Genomic DNA, 20,140 nt, shown 5'->3' on the forward strand with positions numbered 1-20,140 from the left:
AAACTCCAGCCAGAACTCAACAGGGCGAACTCCGGGCCAAACCAGCGTCTAAACAGTAATGGGAAAAGCCACCAGCAGCCACCCCGCAGCACAAAGCAGAGAGAACACACAGGCAAGGGCAGTGTTGATGTTTTTCTGCCCAAAGAGCTATAAATTCGTAACTTATTAAACAGCACGTGGTGAGTCTGTCACCAGCAGCTAAGGGGAGGGAAGAGTTCCCCAATTTTTTTGGGTTTTGAGACCCAAAAAAACAAAGTCACAGCAGAGTCTCTGCCCCCTCTAGCCTTGCCACAGGACAGACCATAAACTCTCCCATTTCAGGGACCAGGAGGCTCACAGCTGAGAGCACTCTCAGGAGAAAAATCAAAATAAGCAGGCTGGCCTTTGTGTCCACCCAAACTAAGGAAAACAGCTGACAGGCAGTGTGTTGAGCAGCCATCCAGACAGCTGATGGGGCCTGAGCACAGAGGCAAATTCCTCTCCCCTTCCTGCTCGCCCCATTGCTCCCACCCCGGGGCTCTGGGACTCCAGGGCAGCCAGGCATGGCTGGCCTCCCGGGAGCTGAGGCCCAGGAAGTCCGGCAGCCCGGAAACAACTGCAGAGTCTGTGCTGGAAGGCGGCAGAAGTTACAGGTGGCAGCCGTCACCCCCTGAGACTCCTCCTTCACATGCTGCCTACCCCCCTCCTCAGGAAGAAAGGCCTCTTGGTCCACGAGAGCTGCGGGACCGGGCTTCTCTCTAGTCATGGTTTTGTCATTCTGTGGCTGTGCAGCCTTGGACAAGTGAATCACCCTCTCTGACTCCCAGTTTTTCCCATTCATAAAAGGCAGGCAGTGATGACAGCAGTGGCCCTAAGGGGCTCTTATGAAGGGCTGCTGTGAGAGCGGGACATGCTGAGGTACGGGGAAGCCCTCCATAAACTGCAAATTTCAATTCCTGTCACCCCCTATACCACTCTCCTCTCTTTCCCTGAGACTAGCTCAGTCTCCTGGCCCCAAATGGAAGACCATCAGGGGACAGGAATTCTGGACTCCAACAGCAAACTCTACAAAACCTTCTCGGACCTTCAAACAGCACTGTGTGGAAGGGACTGCACAGAAGCAACAGAACCACATCAGCATTTTAGAAACTGTAACTCTGCTCCCCAGTTCCTGCTGGGAAAGCATCGAGACTTTCAGATCCTGATTCAAAACCTATCCCCCCCAGCCCCCTTTCAGCTTATCTTTTATGTGGGGGGAAAAAAAAAAACCTGCCTGCAAGGCATGCCAACCTGGTGTTGGAAAAATGGGTGCCAAGCCTGACCCGAAGGCAGAGAACTATGCTTGGCAGGCATCGCACTCCACAAAACAGGCAGGATTGGACACCATCCCCAGCGCCGGGATCTCTCAGCAGCGCCCTGATCTTTTTCAAAAGGAAGCTGGCGGTCTTCCTCCCTGTCCGCTTGGAAGTCCAGGACCTACAAATAGCCAGTCTTAACTTAGTGCCCTGTGCGCTTGGGGGAGGCCCGTCAGTGCTGTCTGATGAATCTGCTCCTCAGAGCCTGGGACAGAGAAAGCATCAATGGTCACACAAGCCACCCACAGTCCAGAGAGGGAAGACAAGGCTCCTACAGAGAAGAAACTCCCCCCCCCCCCACCTCCCCAGCTCGGAGGCCCTCCAGCTACAGGCATGAAGGGGAGGGACAGACAGTGAAGAAGTGAATCCTCTCACCATAGGGTTCAGGCCACTCAAGGCATTCCTAGAACCCTGGCCTCAACCCCCTCGGGTTTCGTGTCTGGTTTCAGGAGATACTTTCCCCTGCCCTAACACCAGGTCTACACAGCACTGAAAAGGGTAGTTCTGGAGCTCCGATAACAAGAAAACAGTAAAACTCTGTTCTGGGCATCCTGTCCTCTTTACCTGCGTGGCCTCCAGCAAGGTTTGATGCTAGGGGGTGGGGGGAACTCTGCCAGCCCCGGACGAGTCCAGAGATGGCCATACCTCGGGGCCCACTTCCCACCGCATTCCCCTGGCACTGCACCAGAATCTGGGAGTGGGGGAAGAATCATGTCTCCCCAGCTTACTCTTCTAGGATTAGGCTGATCTGTGATAGGAAAGGGGAGGGGCTGGCCCACAGAGCGGACAGGACAGTCAGCGAAATGGAGTGAGCAGCCCATGAAACAGGGTGCCCAGACCTGGGGTTGGGGGGTGGTTAGTGGGGACAGATGAGAAACTTGTCTTTGTGGGGGTGTGGTCATCGGAGGTTCATCTCTAACTTGTGAAATGAAAAGGGTGGGCTTGGAGGGGCTATCCCTGAAGTGGGGGTGCCAGTCTGTGAAGTGGGGGTCCTCAAAGGGGTGAGAGCAGGTCCTGGAAATGAGGGACCAACCAGGAGTTCAGGCAGCTGTTCCCCGAGTTGGGCGGCCGATCAGTGAGGTGGGGGGTGAGGGAGCGGTCTGTGAAGGGAGGGTCCCACAGCGGGGGGGGAGGTGGTGCTGTGCCGGCAGCGGGGGTCCGTCCCTGGGGCGGACGGGGCGGGTCCCCGAGGCGCAAGCTGGCCCCTGAGGCTGGTCTGGGAGATGGGGGTGGGTCCCCAAGGTCCCGAGTCCGGAGGTGGAGCCGTCCCCGAGGCGGGGGGTGGCGGCTGTGAGGACCGCGGCGGGGCCGGCCTGGCAAAGGACTCAGGCCGGGCCCGGGATCCCGGCCCAGCGGAGCTCCATCAGGCAGCGAGCAGAGCCAGGACCCGGGCCGCCGGAGGAGGGATCCCGCAGCCCCCGCCGCCAGCTCGCTCCCGCCCGGCCCGAGGCCGCGCGCCCCTCGCACCCTCCTTCCTCGACCTCCCGCTCACTCACCGAGGTCGTCCATGGCGGGACCGCGGGCGCCGGGAGCCGGCTCGGCGTCGCGCTCGCTGCCCGTCCCGGGGCCGCTCCTCTCCGCCCCGCAACTTTTCCGCCGCGAGCCTCGGCCCGGAACGGAACGAGCCGCCGCCGCGCGCCCCCGCGCCCGCCGCGTGCCCCGCCCCCGCGAGCACGCGCGCCCCGCCCCCCACCCGCGGTCGCCCCCGCGAGCAAGTTGGCCCCGCCCCGTGCGCACGCTAGCCCCGCCCCGCCGCAGGCCCGCGAGCGCGCGCCCAGCCGGCGGCGGGCCACGCCGGGCGGGGAGGCGGCGCCCCCTAGCGGCCCAGCTGGCGGACGGCGGCCCCCACCCCCCTCACCCCGCCCAGGCCTTCCGGCCCTGCTGTCAGCCTTTCTGTCCGTCTCAAAGTCACAAGCCTGACCGTCTGGCTGACAGATCCATCTCCTGTCTTGACATCTCAGTCTGATCTGTGTCTGTCCATCCATCGGTCACTCAATCATCACATATCAATCCACTGGAGAGTCAGATTTGTCCACCTGTCTGTCTACCTGTCTACCAGTAGGTCATCTCCCAGGAGGACCATAAATCAGTACCAGGCAAAGCAGGGAACCTTTGGAGGACCTTTCTTGGGGTTGCCCTCTGGACCGATGGCAGTGCAGCTTGCAATCCAGCCTTTGGGGCCAGATCCAATACTTTCTTCTTTTTTATTTTTACATTTATTTATTTTTGAGAGACAGAGAACAAGTGGGGGAGGGGCAGAAAGAGAATGAGACACAGAATCCAAAGCAGTCTCCAGGTTCTGAGCTACCAGCACAGAGCCCAGAGCCCCACGTGGGGCTCAAACTCACAAACCTCGAGATCATGACCTGAGCCAAAGTTGGTCGCCTAACCGACTGAGCCACCCAGGACCCCCTGGATTCAATACTTTCAAAGTTATATATCCTTTAATCTTCCACCTGTCTACCCTCCCTAGAGGGAGACCTTTCCAAAACTCTGCAAGGAGCAGAGGGGACCCCACCTTAGATATAAAGGGGAAGACTTCAAGGAGATAATACCCAGTGCCAGGCACAGTTTCCTGAAACACCCACTCACTCAGAGATCAGGTAATAATAACAGCTGCGGTTCATGGAGTGCCAGATACTATACAGCTATTATCTAAGTTAATTCTCATAGAGGCAGTTATTACTATCAGCCCTTCCCCATTCTTTGCAAAGGGCAATGGTAGTTTGTTGATTCTATATAAAAATACCCTGAAAGCAACACTTCAAGTTCCCCTGCCCACAAGAATCCAGCCCCCAAGCCCCTCTGGGTCAAGTCAGATCCTCCAGGAAGCAGATGTTGAAATAGAGTTGGTGGCCGGCGGGGGTGGGGGTCAGCGGCGGTAACGCCCATGAAGGAGAAAGAGGAAGAAGCAGAATTGGACAAGGGCTCATCTGACAAAGATAGACAACCTATCAGGGAGCACCAGAACAAAAACTCGTTAGAGGATCTCCATTGGGCAGAAGTGTTCAAGCCCCAGGACCCCCAGCATGTTCAGCCATTGGCTGGGGATGCCCTGGAAGAGTGTAGCCTCTTCTCGATCTGAGTGACAAGTTCTTTCTTAAAGGAAGAACCAGGCAGCTCACTTTTGGCTACCAGGTCCTCCTATGTTAAAATTCAAGAGCCAAGGCTGCCCTTCCAACACCTGTAATGTACCTGTTTTGTAAGCACTACTCACTACTGCAGTTTACATTTAGTGGTGGGATTCTTGGATCAATGTCTCGCACATGAGGACAGGAACCATGTCCATTTCAGCTCACCACATAGCCTTTAGCATGTGCATGGCTTATAGGAGGTGCTGCTCAATATATATTTTCTGAACGACTAGTGGGCACTATACCTGACACTTGGAACAAAGCAAACCACATAGTCCCTTTCCTCAGAAAGTTCACAGTTTAACTGAAGAAACAGAAAATAAGTAGTGAGGTCATTCATTAACCACTCAAAGGTGAGACATTTAACGGTGCCTGAGCACCGTACCAGGAGCTGTGCTCAGGGTGGGGATACAGCGATGAATAAATCTGATATGGTGCCTGCCTTCTTCAGGTTTATAGTCCAAAAGGGCAGGCAGAAAAGCAAACAGGCCTGTATGAAGGATGGCTAGTCTCACATCATTCCCCACTGCTTAGAACAGCATATGCAAATGTCTGTGGGCAAGACAGCGGCCAAGGTGCATTGAACTAGAAGGAATTCGCAGCATGAAATATGAGGCAGGGAGTGATAATAGGAAGATAGACGGGTCACCAGGGACATATTTTTTTATGTTGCTTACAGGTTGATACAGTTACATTTAGGATATAGTGGATTAGATAAAACATTAATTTACTTGTTTCTTTTTATCTTTTTTAATATGGCTACTAGAAAACTGTAAATTACATATATGGTTTGCATTTTGTTTCCACTGGATATGTCTGAGTTAGAGAATGCTTAGTGGGCCATTATAAGTATGCTTCCTAAAGATTAACATGCATTGACAGACAGTGCTGAATTCAAGGTCCCCAGGGTGAGGAAACAGCCCCGGAGAAAGCAGATCCTCCAGGGTCATTCCATCGCCAAATGAGCAGAGGCCCATCTAGTCTGTGGATTATCTCTGTGCTGCTCCTTCTGCCCTGATGGCTATGGATGTCCCAGCACAGTGGTGCTTGTATTCAGTAGCATGGGGTAAAGGTTAAGTGCGTATTGGTCAGGCAGAGGGACTCCACCTAGGTTCAAACCTCAGCTATGCCACTTGCTGGTGGTGAAAATCTCTGGCCATTTGCTCTCTGTGCCTCAGTTTTCCTCCTCTGCAGTTAGACGAATAATAGCCACCTCCCTGGGCACCTGGGTGGTGGCTCAGTTGGTTAAGCGTCTGACTTCACCAAAGTTTGAGCCCGCATTGGACTCCACATGGTGCAAAGCCTGTTTAGGATTCTCTCTTTCTCCATCTCTCTCTCTCTCTCTCCCCTCCCCTACGTGCACTCTCTCTCTCTCTCTCTCTCTCTCTCTCTCAAAATAAGGAAACTTTTAAAATTAAAAAAAAAAAAGCCACCTCCCAGAATCATCGTAGGACTAAATGAAATACTACACATTTAGGACTTAGAAAGGTCCTTGTTATCAGTAAGCACTCTCTGGCTCCACTCTACCCACTAGAAACAAAATGCAAGCCACATATGTAATTTAAAACTTTCTAGTAGCCATATTAAAAAGGTAAAAGCAACAGGTAAAATGGATATTAACGTATTTGATGTAATCCAATATATCCTAAATATTCTCATTTCAACTTTTAATCAGTATAAACAACGTCAGAGATTTCTCACTTTTTATTTTTCATGTGAAGTCTTTGAAATCCAGTATGTATTGTGCATTTAGAGCACATCTCAGTTCGACCAGCCACATTTCATTTCAAGTGCTCAGTAGCCACATATGGCCAGTGGGGACCCCGTGGGACAGTGCAGCTTTAAATGTGAGCTGGCATCATTATTTGGGGGGATATCAATCTAAAAGCCATTTCCTTAGAAAATCACTCCCTGACCTGCAGGGCCCCTGTTATTAAGATCTTTTTTTAGGGCCCTGGAAGCACTCTTGAGAATTATAATTAAACAGTTCCTATGCACTGGTCGTTTGCATTTTCCCATCTCATACGTACTAGACTCTAGACACCAGGAAGGCAGAGACCATGTCTTAATAGTGCACTGACTGACACGCAGAAGAAAGAAGGGATTCAAGGGGGAAAAAAAAAGATTTGGAAAGGTGAGTCACTTGGGTGGCTCAGTTGGTTAAACATCTACCTTTTGGTTTTGGCTCAGCTCATGATCTTGTTCGTTAGTTCAAGCCCCGCATTGGGCTCTGTGCTGCCAGCATGGAGCCTGCTTGGGATTTCTCTTTCCCTTTCTCTCTGCCTCTTCCCAGCTCTCTCTCTCTCTCTCTCAAAATAAATAAATAAAAATAAATAAATTTAAAAAAAAAAAAGATTTAGAAAAGTAAATTCCAGACCTTACAATATAGATGTGGAAGTTTTCTTTATACTAGTTGTTCACTGTAGGAAGAGATTTAGGGGAAAAAAACAAAACAAACAGATCAACTAAAAGATAAAAATTAAATGTCCGTAATATAAAAAGAGCTTGGCATGCATCCTTAATTATTTCCTGAAGATTGTTTCCTAGGAGTGGAAGTGCTGTATCAGAAATTAAGTGCTCTGTTTGTCGGTGTTTTTGCTGAGTGTTGACAAAGTGCTGTCCATCCCAGTTGTGTCCAGATAAATGTATAATCGATATTTCGTGAGCACCGACTGGTGCACAGTACCTTAGAGTGACCCCATGAAGAATCCCCCTTCCCCTCGGATGGGGTACAAGTACCACCAGAGGAATGAGAGATGTGTAAATGGTACACAGATAGAGATTTCTCATTTTTTTTAAATTTTTTTTTGTAATGTTTATTTATTTTTGAGACACAGAGAGACAGAGCATGAACGGGGGAGGGTCAGAGAGAGGGAGACACAGAATCTGAAACAGGCTCCAGGCTCTGAGCTGTCAGCACAGAGCCCGACGTGGGGCTCGAACTCACGGACCGCGAGATCATGACCTGAGCCGAAGTCGGCGGCTTAACTGACTGAGCCACCCAGGCGCCCCAAGATTTCTCATTTTTTAAAAACATTTTTTAATGTTTATTTTCAAGAGAGAGAGATAGACAGAGCATGAGTGGGGGAGGGGCAGAGAGCTAACTGAGCCACCCAGGTGCCCCGAGAATTCTTATTTTAATAGTTATGTATTCATGTGTATTAGAAAATTACCTAAACAGCCCATAAAACCACTATAGCTGTGAAGTGTGCAGGTCCACTTATACGTGGATGTTTTTCAATAAATACAGTGTTGCAATTTAGGATGAGGCCAAGTTAAATGAAAAAGTAGGTCATTTACAGAGAAATATTTAAAGTTACAGCGCAGTGAGTTCTTAGTGACAGCAGAACTGGTGATGGAGCTTGGGACCCTTCCCGATGCACAGCCACTCCTCAAGGGCACTGCGTGGTTGAAGGAGTTGAGCTGCGACAGAGAAGCACTGCGGGGGGGCGGGGGGGGGGGGTTACTGAACAATGAAACATAAAGGGAGACCTCAGCTGAAATCCCAGCTTCCCCGTTACCAGTCTCCTCCATAAGGTGGCAGCGGTGAGTCTTCTTCTCGGTGACTGACAACTCCGTACCTGCCTGGGGAGGGAGGAATTTCACACAAAGAATCACTGGGACAGAAGGGATCTCAAGAGACCACCTTTCGGTGGGTGAAGGGGGCTGGACTTCTGCTCCAAAGCTGCTCCACCCTCTGTGTCCCCATGTCAGCTAAGGGCCCCACATGTTGACAGGTGCACACCTGGAAGTCATCACTAGTCCCCCTTGTCCTCACCTCCCACAGCCAGTCCTGCTCACCACCTACCAAGGGTAATCCGCAGCCCTCTCCTATTTCCACCTCCAATGACATCTCTGTAGTGGCGACAAAGCCCCCACCTGGGATTACTGCACTAAGCTCCAAACTGGCCTCCTGGGGCCTATTTTCCACCCAGAAGCCAATGTTATCCTTTTTTAAAAATCAACTTTATTAGGGCGCCTGGGTGGTTCAGTCGGTTAAGGGACTGATTCTTGATTTCTGCTCAGGTCATGATCTCATGGTTCATGAGTTCAAGCCCCGCGTTGGGCTCTGCACTGACACAGTGCGGAATGTGCTTGAGATTCTCTCTTTCTCTCTCTGCCCCTCCACTTCTTTCTCTCTCAGAAATAAATAAATAAGCATTTTTAAAAATCAACTTTATTGAAGTATAATTTATACCTAATAAAACGCACCTGTCTCAATGGGCTTTGATAGATGTTTACACCCATGTAACCACTGCCTCAATCAAGATACAGAACATTCCATTGCTCTTTCCTGCCTGTTGCATTTGATCCCCTATCCTCTGACTGCTGGCCCCAGATAACCACTGATTTGCTTTCTGTGACTAGAGATTACTTTGCATTTTCTTTATAACGTATTTACAGAAACAGAATCATACAATATGTATTCTCTTTTTTGCATGGTGTGGGGAGGTCTGGCTTCTTTGCCCCAACATGTTCCTCAGATTCAACCACGTTGTATCCACCAAGAGTTTGCTCCGCACCTGGGTGGCTCAGTCAGTTAAGCTTCTGACTTCAGCTCAGGTCATGAGCTTTGAGTTCAAGCCCCACGTTGGGCTCTCTGCTGTCAGTGCAGAGTCCGCTTCAGATCTTCTGTCCCCTCTCTCTCTGCTCCTCCCCCGCTTTCACTCTCTCTCAAAAATAAACTTAAAAAAATCTTTATTTATTTTTGAGAGAGAGAGTGCACCTGTGTGGGGGGGAGGGGCACAGAGAGGGGGAGCGAGAGAGAGAACCCCAAGCAGGCTCCACACCGTCAGCATGGAGCCCGACGAGGGGCTCGAACTCACAAATCATGAGATCACAACCTGAGCCAAAATCAGGAGTTGGACGCCCAACCGACTGAGCCACCCACGCGCCCTGAGTTTGCTCCTTTTTTTGCAGAGTAGTACTCCTTTGTATGGATGTGCCACACTTTGGTTTCCCACTGTCCTACTGATGGATATTTGGGCTGTTTTTCCAGTTCTGGCCACTATGAATAAAGCTGCTATGAACATTCTTAGCGAAGTCTTTGTGTGGACATATGTTTTCCTTTCTCTTAGATAATCACCTAGGAGTGGAATGGCTGGGTCACAAAGTAATGTCTAAAAAATGTACATTGTCACATTATTATTCCCTTGCTTCACCAGTTCAGTGATTTCCTGTTGCACTTCGAATAAACCCAAAATCCTCACCAGGATCTCCAAGGCTACACCCCAGATCTTGTCTTCTTCATCTTTCCTGATTCATGTTGCTCTGTTATGTCCCTCGAGCACCGCAAACTAGTTCTGACTTTGGAGACTTCACAGCTGCAAGACTCCTTCTGGAATGTTCTTCCCAGATCTTGGCACGGCTGTTCCTGCTCATCACTGAGGTTTCATTTCACGAGTCACCTCTGTGGGTCCTGGACATTTTATCTACAATCCCTCCACCCCCCTCATCAGACCCTATATCCCTCTATGCTGGTTTAATTGCTTTCACCTTTTGACATTATGTTCTATATTTATTTGTTTACCTGTTGATTATGTGTCTCTCCCTCCCCCATTAAAATGTCAGCACTATGAGAAGAGGGACTGGGCTTATCTTCTTCACCGGTGTCCAGAATGGCAGCTGTTTGGTAAATATTATTTGAAAGAAGGAAAGAGTGGGGACACTCCGAGGCATAAAGAGATGTGTTGCCTGGGCTGTGGGCTTAGTTGCATGTTCAGGATGAGACCCCAGCCTCAGCCACTCCACCACAGACCGTTCACAGAGTTTCCCAGGACTGACAACAAAGTCTCAGGTACTGGGACCTTAGCCGCAGTGCTGTTTTTTTGTTTGTTTTTTTAAGATTTAATTTTTAAAAAATATTTTTTAATGTTCATTCATTTGAGGGGGGAAGGGGCAGAGAGAGGGAGACACAGAATCCCAGAATCTGAAGCAGGCTCCAGGCTCCAAGCTGTCTGCACAGAGACCAATGTGGGGCTCAAACCCATGAACTGTGAGATCATGACCTGAGCTGAAGTCGAATGCTTAACCGAATGAGCCACCCAGGCGCCCCTTTAAGATATAATTTTTAAGTATTCTGTATACTCAACGTGGGGCTCCAACTCATGACCTCGAGCTCAAGAATCACACATTCTACCGGGCCAGCCAGGCGCTCCTGCGGTGCTGTTTTTAAGAGCAGAAGACGGGAAACAACCCAAATGTCCATCCACAAGGGAATGGTTAAATAAACTACATACAGTCCTACAATGGAAAACTGTGTAGCCACAGAAGAGATCCAGGAAGATCATTATGTACTAATATGAAACAGTCTCCAAGATCTAAAAAATAAAACTGAACAGTGTGTGTAACATGTGTATCATTTGTGGGGGAAGGTGGGAAACAATATATTTGTTTATGAGATGCTCCTATATGCTGAGAGATCTGGAAGAATACATAAACACTATCGTTAACTGGCAGGGGGTGGGGGAGTGGGAGCAAAGTGGTTGGGGGTCAGGAGTGCAAAGCAATTTCACTAAATACCCTTTTGAGTCTTCTGAACTTTTTTTTCTGAGAAAGAGAGAGAGAGTGTGTGTGTGTGTGTGTGTGTGCAAGTGAGCAGGGGAGGTGCAGAGAGAGAGGGAGAGACAGAATCCCAAGCAGGCTCTGCACTGTCAGCACTGAGCCTGATGCGGGGCTTGATCTCATGAACCGTGACATCATGACCTGAACTGAAATCAAGAGTCAGACCCTTAACCACCTGAGCCACCCAAGCACCCTATTGAATCTTCTGAACTTTGAACCACATATGTGATCTTACCCATTCCCATAATGAATTAATATTTTTTTTATTTTTATTTTTTAACATTTATTTTATTTTTGAGACAGAGAGAGACAGAGCATGAATGGGGGAGGGTCAGAGAGAGGGAGACACAGAATCTGAAACAGGCTCCAGGCTCTGGGCTGTCAGCACAGAGCCCGACGCGGGGCTTGAACTCACGGACCGCGAGATCATGACCTGAGCCGAAGTCGGCCGCTTAACCGACTGAGCCACCCAGGCGCCCCAAATTAATATTTTAAAAATAGGGGCACCTGGGTGGCTCGGTTGGTTAAGTGTCCGACTTCAGCTCAGGTCATGATCTCAAGGCTGATGAGTTCAAGCCCCACGTTGGGCTCTGTGCTGACAGCTCGGAGCCTGGAGCCTGCTTCAGATTCTGTGTCTCCCTCTCTCTCTGCCCCTCCCCTGCTCACATTCTCTCTCTCTCTCTCTCCCTCTCAAAAATAAACATTTTAAAAAATAAAAATAAAAAATAACATTAAAAATAAAACACAGGGCCACCTGGGCAGCTCAGTCAATTGAGCATCCAACTCTTGATTTCAGCCCCACATCGGGCTCTGCACTGAACGTGGAGCCTACTTAGGATTCTCTCTCTCTGCCCCTCCCCTCCTTGTGCTCTCTCTCTCTTTCTCTCTCAAATAAAAAAATAAAATAAAATAACATTGTAAATATGACACTGCAGGTGTTTGCATGAAGGGGAACCAATAGCTTAAGAGTGATTCAATTGAGGTTTGGAAATATTTCCTGGAAAAGAGTGAACACTGACCTGATTTTTGAAGAACAGGAGGCAGTTGATGGGAAGGGCATTCCAGAAGGGGCTGGTCTTCAAAAGAGCCCCAGAGTAAGGGCAGCAAGAATGAAAGGTTCCAGCCTCCCCTGCTTATCTCTCCAGGTGGTTTAGAAGGTGAATCCTAGCAGGCACTTCAGTCCTCTGGGAGGAACCCTTAGGGTCCAGAAGTCATAGGACAGACAAGGGTTTAAATCCCAGCCTTGCCACCTGCCAAGTGTGTGACCTTGGGCATGATACTTCATCTTTCTGAGCCTCAGTTTTCTCATCAGTGAATGTGTATGAGGTTGCAGGTGTAATATGTATCTGGGTGGTTTGGGGCAAGTGGCTTAACCACTCTGAGCCTCTGTTGCCTTAACTGTAAAATCTGGATAATAAAACATATGCCTCCCAAGGCTGTTATGTAGATTGAACAACAAGAAAAGTGCAGAAAAAGAGCTGAGAAATTAAAGCTCTAATTATCATGGGAGAACCAAAGTGGGACTTTAGGGCTGGGAGAGAAAAGGACATATTTGGGAATCTATCCAGCCACCAAAGGGTTGCAGAATCAAGATTGTGAATATTATTAATAATATTAATACTTGTCATTACAGAATCATTATTTGGAATAATTATTTTTATTTTTTAAATTAAATTTTTTTTGAGAGAGAGAGAGAGAGAACGAGCAGAGGAGGGGCAGAGAGAAAGAGAGGGAGACACAGAATCTGAAGCAACTCCAGGATCTGAGCTGTCAGCACAGAGCCTGATGCGGGTCTCAAACCCACAAACTGTGAGATCATGACCTGAGCTGAAGTTGGATGCTTAACTGACTGAGCCACTCAGGTGCCCCTATTTTTATTTTTTAAGTTTATACATTTTGAGAGAGAGAAAAGACCAGCAGGGGAGGGACAGAGAGAGAGGGGGACAGAGGTTCTGAAGCGGGCTCTGTACTGCCACAGAGCCCTATGCAGGGCTTGAACTCATGAACCAGGATATCATGACCTGAGTCAAAGTCAGACAGTTAACCGACTGAGCTACCCAGGCACCACAAAATAATAATAATCTTTAAAAAGAATAATCATTGGAAACATTTACTGTTTGACATGTGGGATGCACCGTGCTTTTACATCACCTCATTTAATCCTTGCAAAAATCTAATGGGGGTTTCATGCCTGTTTTACAGGCCAGGAAATTGAGGCTTGTAAGTGAAGTCACCTGCCAGAGGCCACATTAGGTTCAAAGTGGTAAAGTTAGGTTTCAAAGCCAGGACTCTCTGACTTGAGAGTCCATGGGCCGGCTCGTGAATGGGAACATGGGGGGGTGGGGGGGGGTGGGGGGGGGGCGGGTGTTGCCGATTGTTGGCAAGTTGGAGCTCCCCAGCTGGCTTGGACACAGTGCCTTAGGAAGGCCCTGCTGCCTCTGAATTGGGAGGGAAGACATGGTCTGGGTATCTTACCATCCTGCTGAAATAATCCTTCAGGATACCAGCATAAAACAGTGATTTTCTCTGACCTCTAACCTCATCAGGGGACCCAATATGTCTACTTTCCCCCTTCTCAGCTCCAGTCACAGAGAATGATTTTCAATTCCTCTGGAGGCCACATCCCCCAGGCTCCAGATGCCTGCAGGTGCTGTTACTCCTGCTAAAATTCATCCTGTTCTCTTTGGCCAGGGTAACTCCTCTCCTTTGGTTCACAGCTCAGCTAACCCCTCCTCCAGGAAGCTTTCCCTGACCACCACCCAGGCTTAGATGATTGGTCCCACAACCCCTACCAAAGCATTCAACTCTGTGTCAGGCCCCAGCAGAAGCACTTTTCATTCAATACTGACAATATCATGCAATACTCACAAAATCTCTACGGCACATCAGAAACATCTGGGAAACTTTAAAATATATACATTTTTGCCCAGAACACTAGCCCTCAGAAACTCAGATTTAATTGGCTTAGAATACAGCCTGGACATCAGGATTTTTTTTTTTTTTTTAATTTTTTTTTCAACGTTTTTTTATTTATTTTTGGGACAGAGAGAGACAGAGCATGAACGGGGGAGGGGCAGAGAGAGAGGGAGACACAGAATCGGAAACAGGCTCCAGGCTCCGAGCCATCGGCCCAGAGCCTGATGCGGGGCTCGAACTCACGGACCGCGAGATCGTGACCTGGCTGAAGTCGGAGGCTTAACTGACTGCGCCACCCAGGCGCCCCTGGACATCAGGATTTTTAAAAGCTTGCCAGCCAATTCTTGTACACAGCCAGGATGGAGACCCGCTGGCCTCTGAGATGGATGAGATCACGACACTCCTTTTACAGCCAGGGAAACTGAGGCACAGAGAAGTTAAGGAAGTGGCCTAGGGTCACATAGCTAGCAAATAGTGGAGTAAGGATTTTAACCCAGTTGAAAGTCTGGCTTCAAAGCTTCATAGAAAAAAAGTCAATTGGTTTTAGTTAATTTCCCCAGCAATGGAGAGCCAGTTCTCTTCTGAGCCAGACACTGATGGCCCCTCCGGCACAGGATATTTTTAACCTCGAGAAGCCAGAGATTCTTGCAGACAGTCTGCAGTGATTTGGACACTAAGAAGATTGTTTGGGGGCTAGTGAGTCCTTTTCTTGCTGAGATACCCCTCGGAGCCCAGGCTTTCTGTGCTCTGGAGCCAGGGGGTCCAGGATGGCTGGGGCAACAGGATGGGAGGGTGGGGTAATTGTTGGCTCCACAGGAGCTGATGTTTCCAAAGATATTTCCCTACATGGTGGAGGGGGATGGGGTCAGGATTACCTCACCCAACCCAGACTCTTCTCCTTGCTCTCTGTCTGGAAAGGAGCTGGGAATAAACAAGTGTTGGAACTGGATGTGAATTCATGTCCCTCCCTCTTTCCTTCCCTAACCGGGTGGAGCCTTGTGAAATCTACAGAGCACGTCCAAACATATACATCAAACATTCTCCAGATGCTCTCCCTACGTGGCTTTGTGGGCAAATACTGGTATAGTTTTGGGGAAGCTGACTTGGGGGCACTTCGCAAAATGCAAAATACACATGGCCTTTGTGCAGGCGATCAGACTTACAGAGAATTTTCCTAGAAATATCCCATGAGCAGGCAAAGCTGTACATCCAAGGATGTTCATTGGAGCATTGCTTATAATCAGGAAAAACTGGAAACATGCCAAATGCCCGTGCATAGGCATTTTCCGAAAGGAAAAGGAAATGGTGAACTGTATGTAGAGTATAATTCAATGTTTGTTAACAATTATGTTAATATAGGAATAGAACAATTTGGAGGAATAGTCTCATCTACCTGTGACTTTCTCTTCTAGTGGTTGAAGTGGGATTATGGGGGGGGGGGGGTGGTGGGAGTCTTTGACTATCTCTTCATATATATAGGATGTTTGGATTTTACATACAAACATGCAATAATTTTGTAACCAGAAAAAAATTAGGTTGAAAAATAGAAAACAATATGTTAAAATCACATGGATTCACTTTAAAACAGCTAATTTTATGTTACGTGAATTTTACTTCAATTTAAGAAAAAAGTCATTGCAACTCAAATTACCCAGCCAAAAGAGGATTCTGATAGAGCTGAGAGCAAAATATCACATGGATATTTTATAAAATTTACCTTTTTTAAAAAATAAAAACATCATTTTGTTTTCCTTAAGCTATTTGTTCATCTTTCCAGTGGTTTTTCCATGCTTTTCTCTCTTGTGTTTGCTTACCAATTAGTCATTATTTTACTTACTTGCTATTATAAATTCTAAAAAACTCACTCCCACCCACACCCCCACACCACATGGGTCAGTGTTTGCCAGAGGATCCTCTGACATTCTCATCAACACAAAATTTGCCATGGGAGGGAGCACCATTGTCTATTTCCTTCAGACCTGGTTTGACACCCTGATTAGCCATCCTGGCAACCAACTAAGGTGGGAAGAAATGGTTGGGGCGCATTTCCAGATCACACCATCAAGGATACTTATATTGTGGGGCCCCTGGGTGGCTCTGTTGGTTAAGCGTCCAACTTCGGCTCAGGTCATGATCTCGTGGTCCATGAGTTTGAGCCCCGTGTCAGGCTCTGTGCTGACAGCTCCGAGCCTGGAGCCTGGTTCCAATTCTGTGTCTCCGTCCCTCTCTGCACCTCCCCTGCTCACATTCTGTCTCTCTCTCTTAAAAAATAAACATTAAAAGTTTTTAAAAAGAAAGGAAATTTCAGCCTCTGGATAGCACACCTGGTTCCTCTTAAAGTTCTTAACATGGGGTCTCCAGGATGCCCCTTTGAGCAATTATCATTGACCTCTTCTATCCATCTGGTTTGCTCAGTTCTGATACATTGGCTTATCTGAGGTCTCTTCTTGAGTTCCTGGGACCATAGGTCGTAAATGCAAGGTCTCCCCCAGTCCTCGAAACCTATCCTGGGTTCTAGAGAAGGAGTGACATTAATTTATCTTACTCAGCCGGATTTGATGGCTGATCAGGAAGTAGTTGAGAAGAGTGGTCATGGAAAGCAAAGGGCTTTTAGTATCAAATGGTTCCTACGGCAAGTGTTCATTCCACAGACACCGGATTACTTTTACAGTAGAGAGAGAGCAGTTACTGCCTTAACCAGGTGCTTAAATTCAGCATCACTGAAAAATGGAAGGTGCAGTACAAAGTTCACAGAGCCACCTTTGAAGTTCTCTTGAATCTAATCAAGCTGGGAAGTCTTGGTTACAGGAAATATAGGGTGACAAAGGAATATGTTAATCAACACCTTGGGACACAATCAGATGAAGTCAGAATGTGGGACTCCTGCAAGATACCTGTCTTGGATTCTTCCAAAAAATCAATGTCATGAAGGAAAGAAAAAAGGCAGGGGGGTTTGTCTAGATTTTTAAAGACTTCACATGGAAAATAAAGTGGGGGCACCTGGTTGGCTCAGTCAGGAGAGCATGTGACCCTTGATCTCAGGGTCATGTGTTCAAGACCCATGATGGGCATGGAACCTACTTTAAAAGAAAAAAAGAAAGAAAAGTAAAGTGATGCAGCCACTCTAGAAAGTAATCTGGCAATTTCTTTTTTTTTTTTTTTTAATGTTTTTATTTATTTTTGAGACAGAGAGAGACAGAGCATGAACGGGGAGGGGCAGAGAGAGAGGGAGACACAGAATCGGAAGCAGGCTCCAGGCTCTGAGCCGTCAGTCAGCACAGAGCCCGACGCGGGGCTCGAACCCACAGACCGCGAGATCGTGACCTGAGCTGAAGTCGGACGCTCAACCGACTGAGCCACCCAGGCGCCCCTAATCTGGCAATTTCTTACAAAATTAAACATGTAATTTCCCATATGGCCAAAGAATTAAAAATTTATGCTCACACAAAACTTGGTTTTTTCCTTAAAAAAATTTTTTTTAAGTTTATTTATTTTGAGAGAGAGAGAGAGAGAGAGAGAGAGAGAGAGAGAGAGAGAAAGATGGCACTTGAGCAAGGGAAAGGCAGAGAGAGAGAGAGAGAAAATCCCCGGCAGGCTCCACACTACCAGCACAGAGCCCAAGAGGGGGCTCGAGCCCACGAACCATGAGATCATGACCTGAGCTAAAATCTAGAGTCAGACACTTAACCAACTGAGCCACCCAGCCCCCCTTTTTTCCTTTTTCAGTAAGCTCTAGGCCCAACATGGCACCTGAACTCACCACCCCAAGACCAAGGGTCGCGTGCTTTACTGACTGAGCCAGCCAGGGACCCTTGTTCACACAAAACGTGTACAGGAATGTTCTTAGAAGCTTCATTGGTGATGGCAAAATACTGGAAACAAGTCACATGTCTTTCAAAGGGTGAATGGTTGAAATAAACCCCGTACTTCCATAAACGGAATACTACTCAGCAAGAGAAATGAATGAGCTATTAATCCATGCAACCTGGATGGACCTCAAGGACATTATGTTTGGTTAAAAAGTCAGTCTCCAAATGTCACATACCATACGATTCTATTTATATACAACTCTGGAAATTGCCAACTATAGCAACAGAAGGGAGTGGGAAGACACAGGGAGGTGGGGAGGGGAGTGATGAATGTGTTCACTCTCTGGATTGTAATGGTGTCTTCGGTGTACATGTCTCAATACTTATAAAATTGTGTGCTTTAGGGGCGCCTGGGTGACTCAGTCGGTTGAGTGTCCAACTTCAGCTCAGGTCATGATCTCGCGGTCTGTGAGTTCGAGCCCCGCATCCGACTCTGTGCGTACAGTTCAGAGCCTGGAGCCTGCTTCGGATTCTGTGTCTCCCTCTCTTTCTCTGCCCCTCCCCCGCTCATGCTCTGTCTCTCTCTCCCTCTGTCAAAAATAAATAAACATTAAAAAAATAACATTGTGTATTTAAAAATGTGTGGTTTATTGAATGTCAATTATAACTCAAAAGAGCTGTTTGTAAAAAAAAAAAAAGAAAGAAAAAAGAAAAGAATGATGGCTCCACCACAGCTCCCTGCTTATTTTCTTCATAGCACTGAAATAATCTGTAATTTTCTAGCTCATCTGTTCGTTTACTTGTGGCCTGTCTCAAAACTGAACTCCCCGAAGCAGCGATTGGGTCTAATTTACCGCTGGGGCGGTTTTCCCCAAGGCTGCCCTGAAGCAATAGATACCTGTCCACCACACCTTAGCCCTTAATAACCAAATCCTTTTGCTTACAGACCGGAGGAGTGTTTGATGGGAGATGGCCTACGCACGTCCACCTGGATCTGCCAGGAGCAAGGGTGGGCCTCTTGAGGGCGTCTGTCCTGGGACACCTCTGGGCTCCCTAGGGAGAGAACAAGACTAGAGGTAGCCAATGTAGCAGAACCCAGTACAACACTAGAATTAAAGTGACTTGGTTTCCAGCACAGCTCTGCCTGGAACGTCACAATGGGGACTAAGTAAAAGTAGAGCATCTTTTTCCTCCGGGGCTTTTAAAGAAGCACTTGGTCAAGATTCACTCCCTCCAACCCTGGGAAATCCGTACCTCTCAACGGGGTCAGATACCTCATTATAAAACACGTTACTTTACCATAATAAAAGATCCTCATACACATTTCACATTTTTGGGGAAATAACTTCACCGAGTACTGTGTACGCGCTCATGCTCAGTTGGAAACGGTTAACATTCAGCACTGAAAAAAAATCAGCTCAGGTAACAGCTACTTGCTCCACAAACTTCTTTTCGCTACATAAGTATTCAGTCTCCGTAGAGACTGTCAAAAATTGCCAATGCCGACTATATTTCAAGTCGTCATGGCGGGGTATTGGGAAAAGTTTTCAATTAGCAATAATCGCGCCTCGGATAAACCTCATTGGCTACGATACTGCCACTGCGCAAAGCTGGAGATTGTGACCACGCACCCTGCTCCCCCACAGATGACAACCACCTTTACAGTGAGGGTGGGCGACTCCAGGCGAATTCGTGTATAAGATGCGTTCTGCTTCCAGCAATTATATTTAAGACTGGTCTGCACCCGAGGCTTCTTGTTGTTGGATCGACTCGTGTCGAATATTCAGATTTTGTAAGTGACAGTGCATTCGCTGGGGATGCTGGGTAATCTTATGCAAATCGTCATGACATCACAGAGATGACCAGATTAAATGAATTTTGAGTTAAAAACCGTGAAAAAAAGTGATCAGTGGAAAGACAGGAAAAGCCAGAGTGAACCGAAAAAGGACAAGTAGCTACGTACTGACTACGTGGGCAAGGGTCACAGCAAGTATTCGTGCAATGTCGGACGTCCGCCTGGCAAAAAGCAATAGAGAGATACAACACCAACAGCTGAGAGAACTAAGATACAACCAAAAGAAGGTAACTAACTGCGAACTGCATTCCTGCCTCCAAAACAAAGACGGGAAAAAAACAACTTACAAAAAACAGAAAACTAGAGATCACTTGTCATTTCCACCCCCTAAAGCAGCCCAAACCAAACAAAACAAAACAACCTTCTCTTTTAAACTGAAATATTCAGTCTCCGTAGAGACTGTCAAAAATTGCCAATGCCGACTATATTTCAAGTCGTCACGGCGGGGTATTGGGAAAAGTTTTCAATTAGCAATAATCGCGCCTCGGATAAACCTCATTGGCTACGATACTGCCACTGCGCAAAGCT

General features: G+C 47.7%; 1 protein-coding gene and 2 non-coding genes across 6 annotated transcripts in view; all 3 read right to left on the reverse strand.

Annotated features, from left to right (window-relative positions):
- Nucleotides 1–2,997, reverse strand: part of PXN (paxillin) — a 47,569-nt gene extending 44,572 nt beyond the window's left edge. For all 4 annotated transcript variants that reach the window (XM_078435714.2, XM_078435713.2, XM_078435712.2 and 1 more), the window contains exon 1: nucleotides 2,831–2,997. In XM_078435714.2, the coding sequence (XP_078291840.1) occupies nucleotides 2,831–2,843 (13 nt within the window). In that variant the 5' untranslated portion in view covers nucleotides 2,844–2,997. The remainder of the gene's footprint in view (nucleotides 1–2,830) is intronic.
- Nucleotides 2,998–19,228: 16,231 nt separating this feature from the next.
- On the reverse strand, nucleotides 19,229–19,369 carry LOC132666172 (U4 spliceosomal RNA). Its single transcript, XR_009604539.1, has one exon. It is a non-coding gene; the product is annotated as a U4 spliceosomal RNA (small nuclear RNA).
- Nucleotides 19,370–19,999: 630 nt separating this feature from the next.
- On the reverse strand, nucleotides 20,000–20,140 carry LOC132666173 (U4 spliceosomal RNA). The gene has a single exon (XR_009604540.1). It is a non-coding gene; the product is annotated as a U4 spliceosomal RNA (small nuclear RNA).

The sequence above is a fragment of the Panthera onca genome, chromosome D3 (assembly GCF_046562875.1).
Source record: "Panthera onca isolate mPanOnc1 chromosome D3, mPanOnc1 haplotype 2, whole genome shotgun sequence".
Taxonomy (NCBI): Eukaryota; Metazoa; Chordata; class Mammalia; order Carnivora; family Felidae; genus Panthera; species Panthera onca.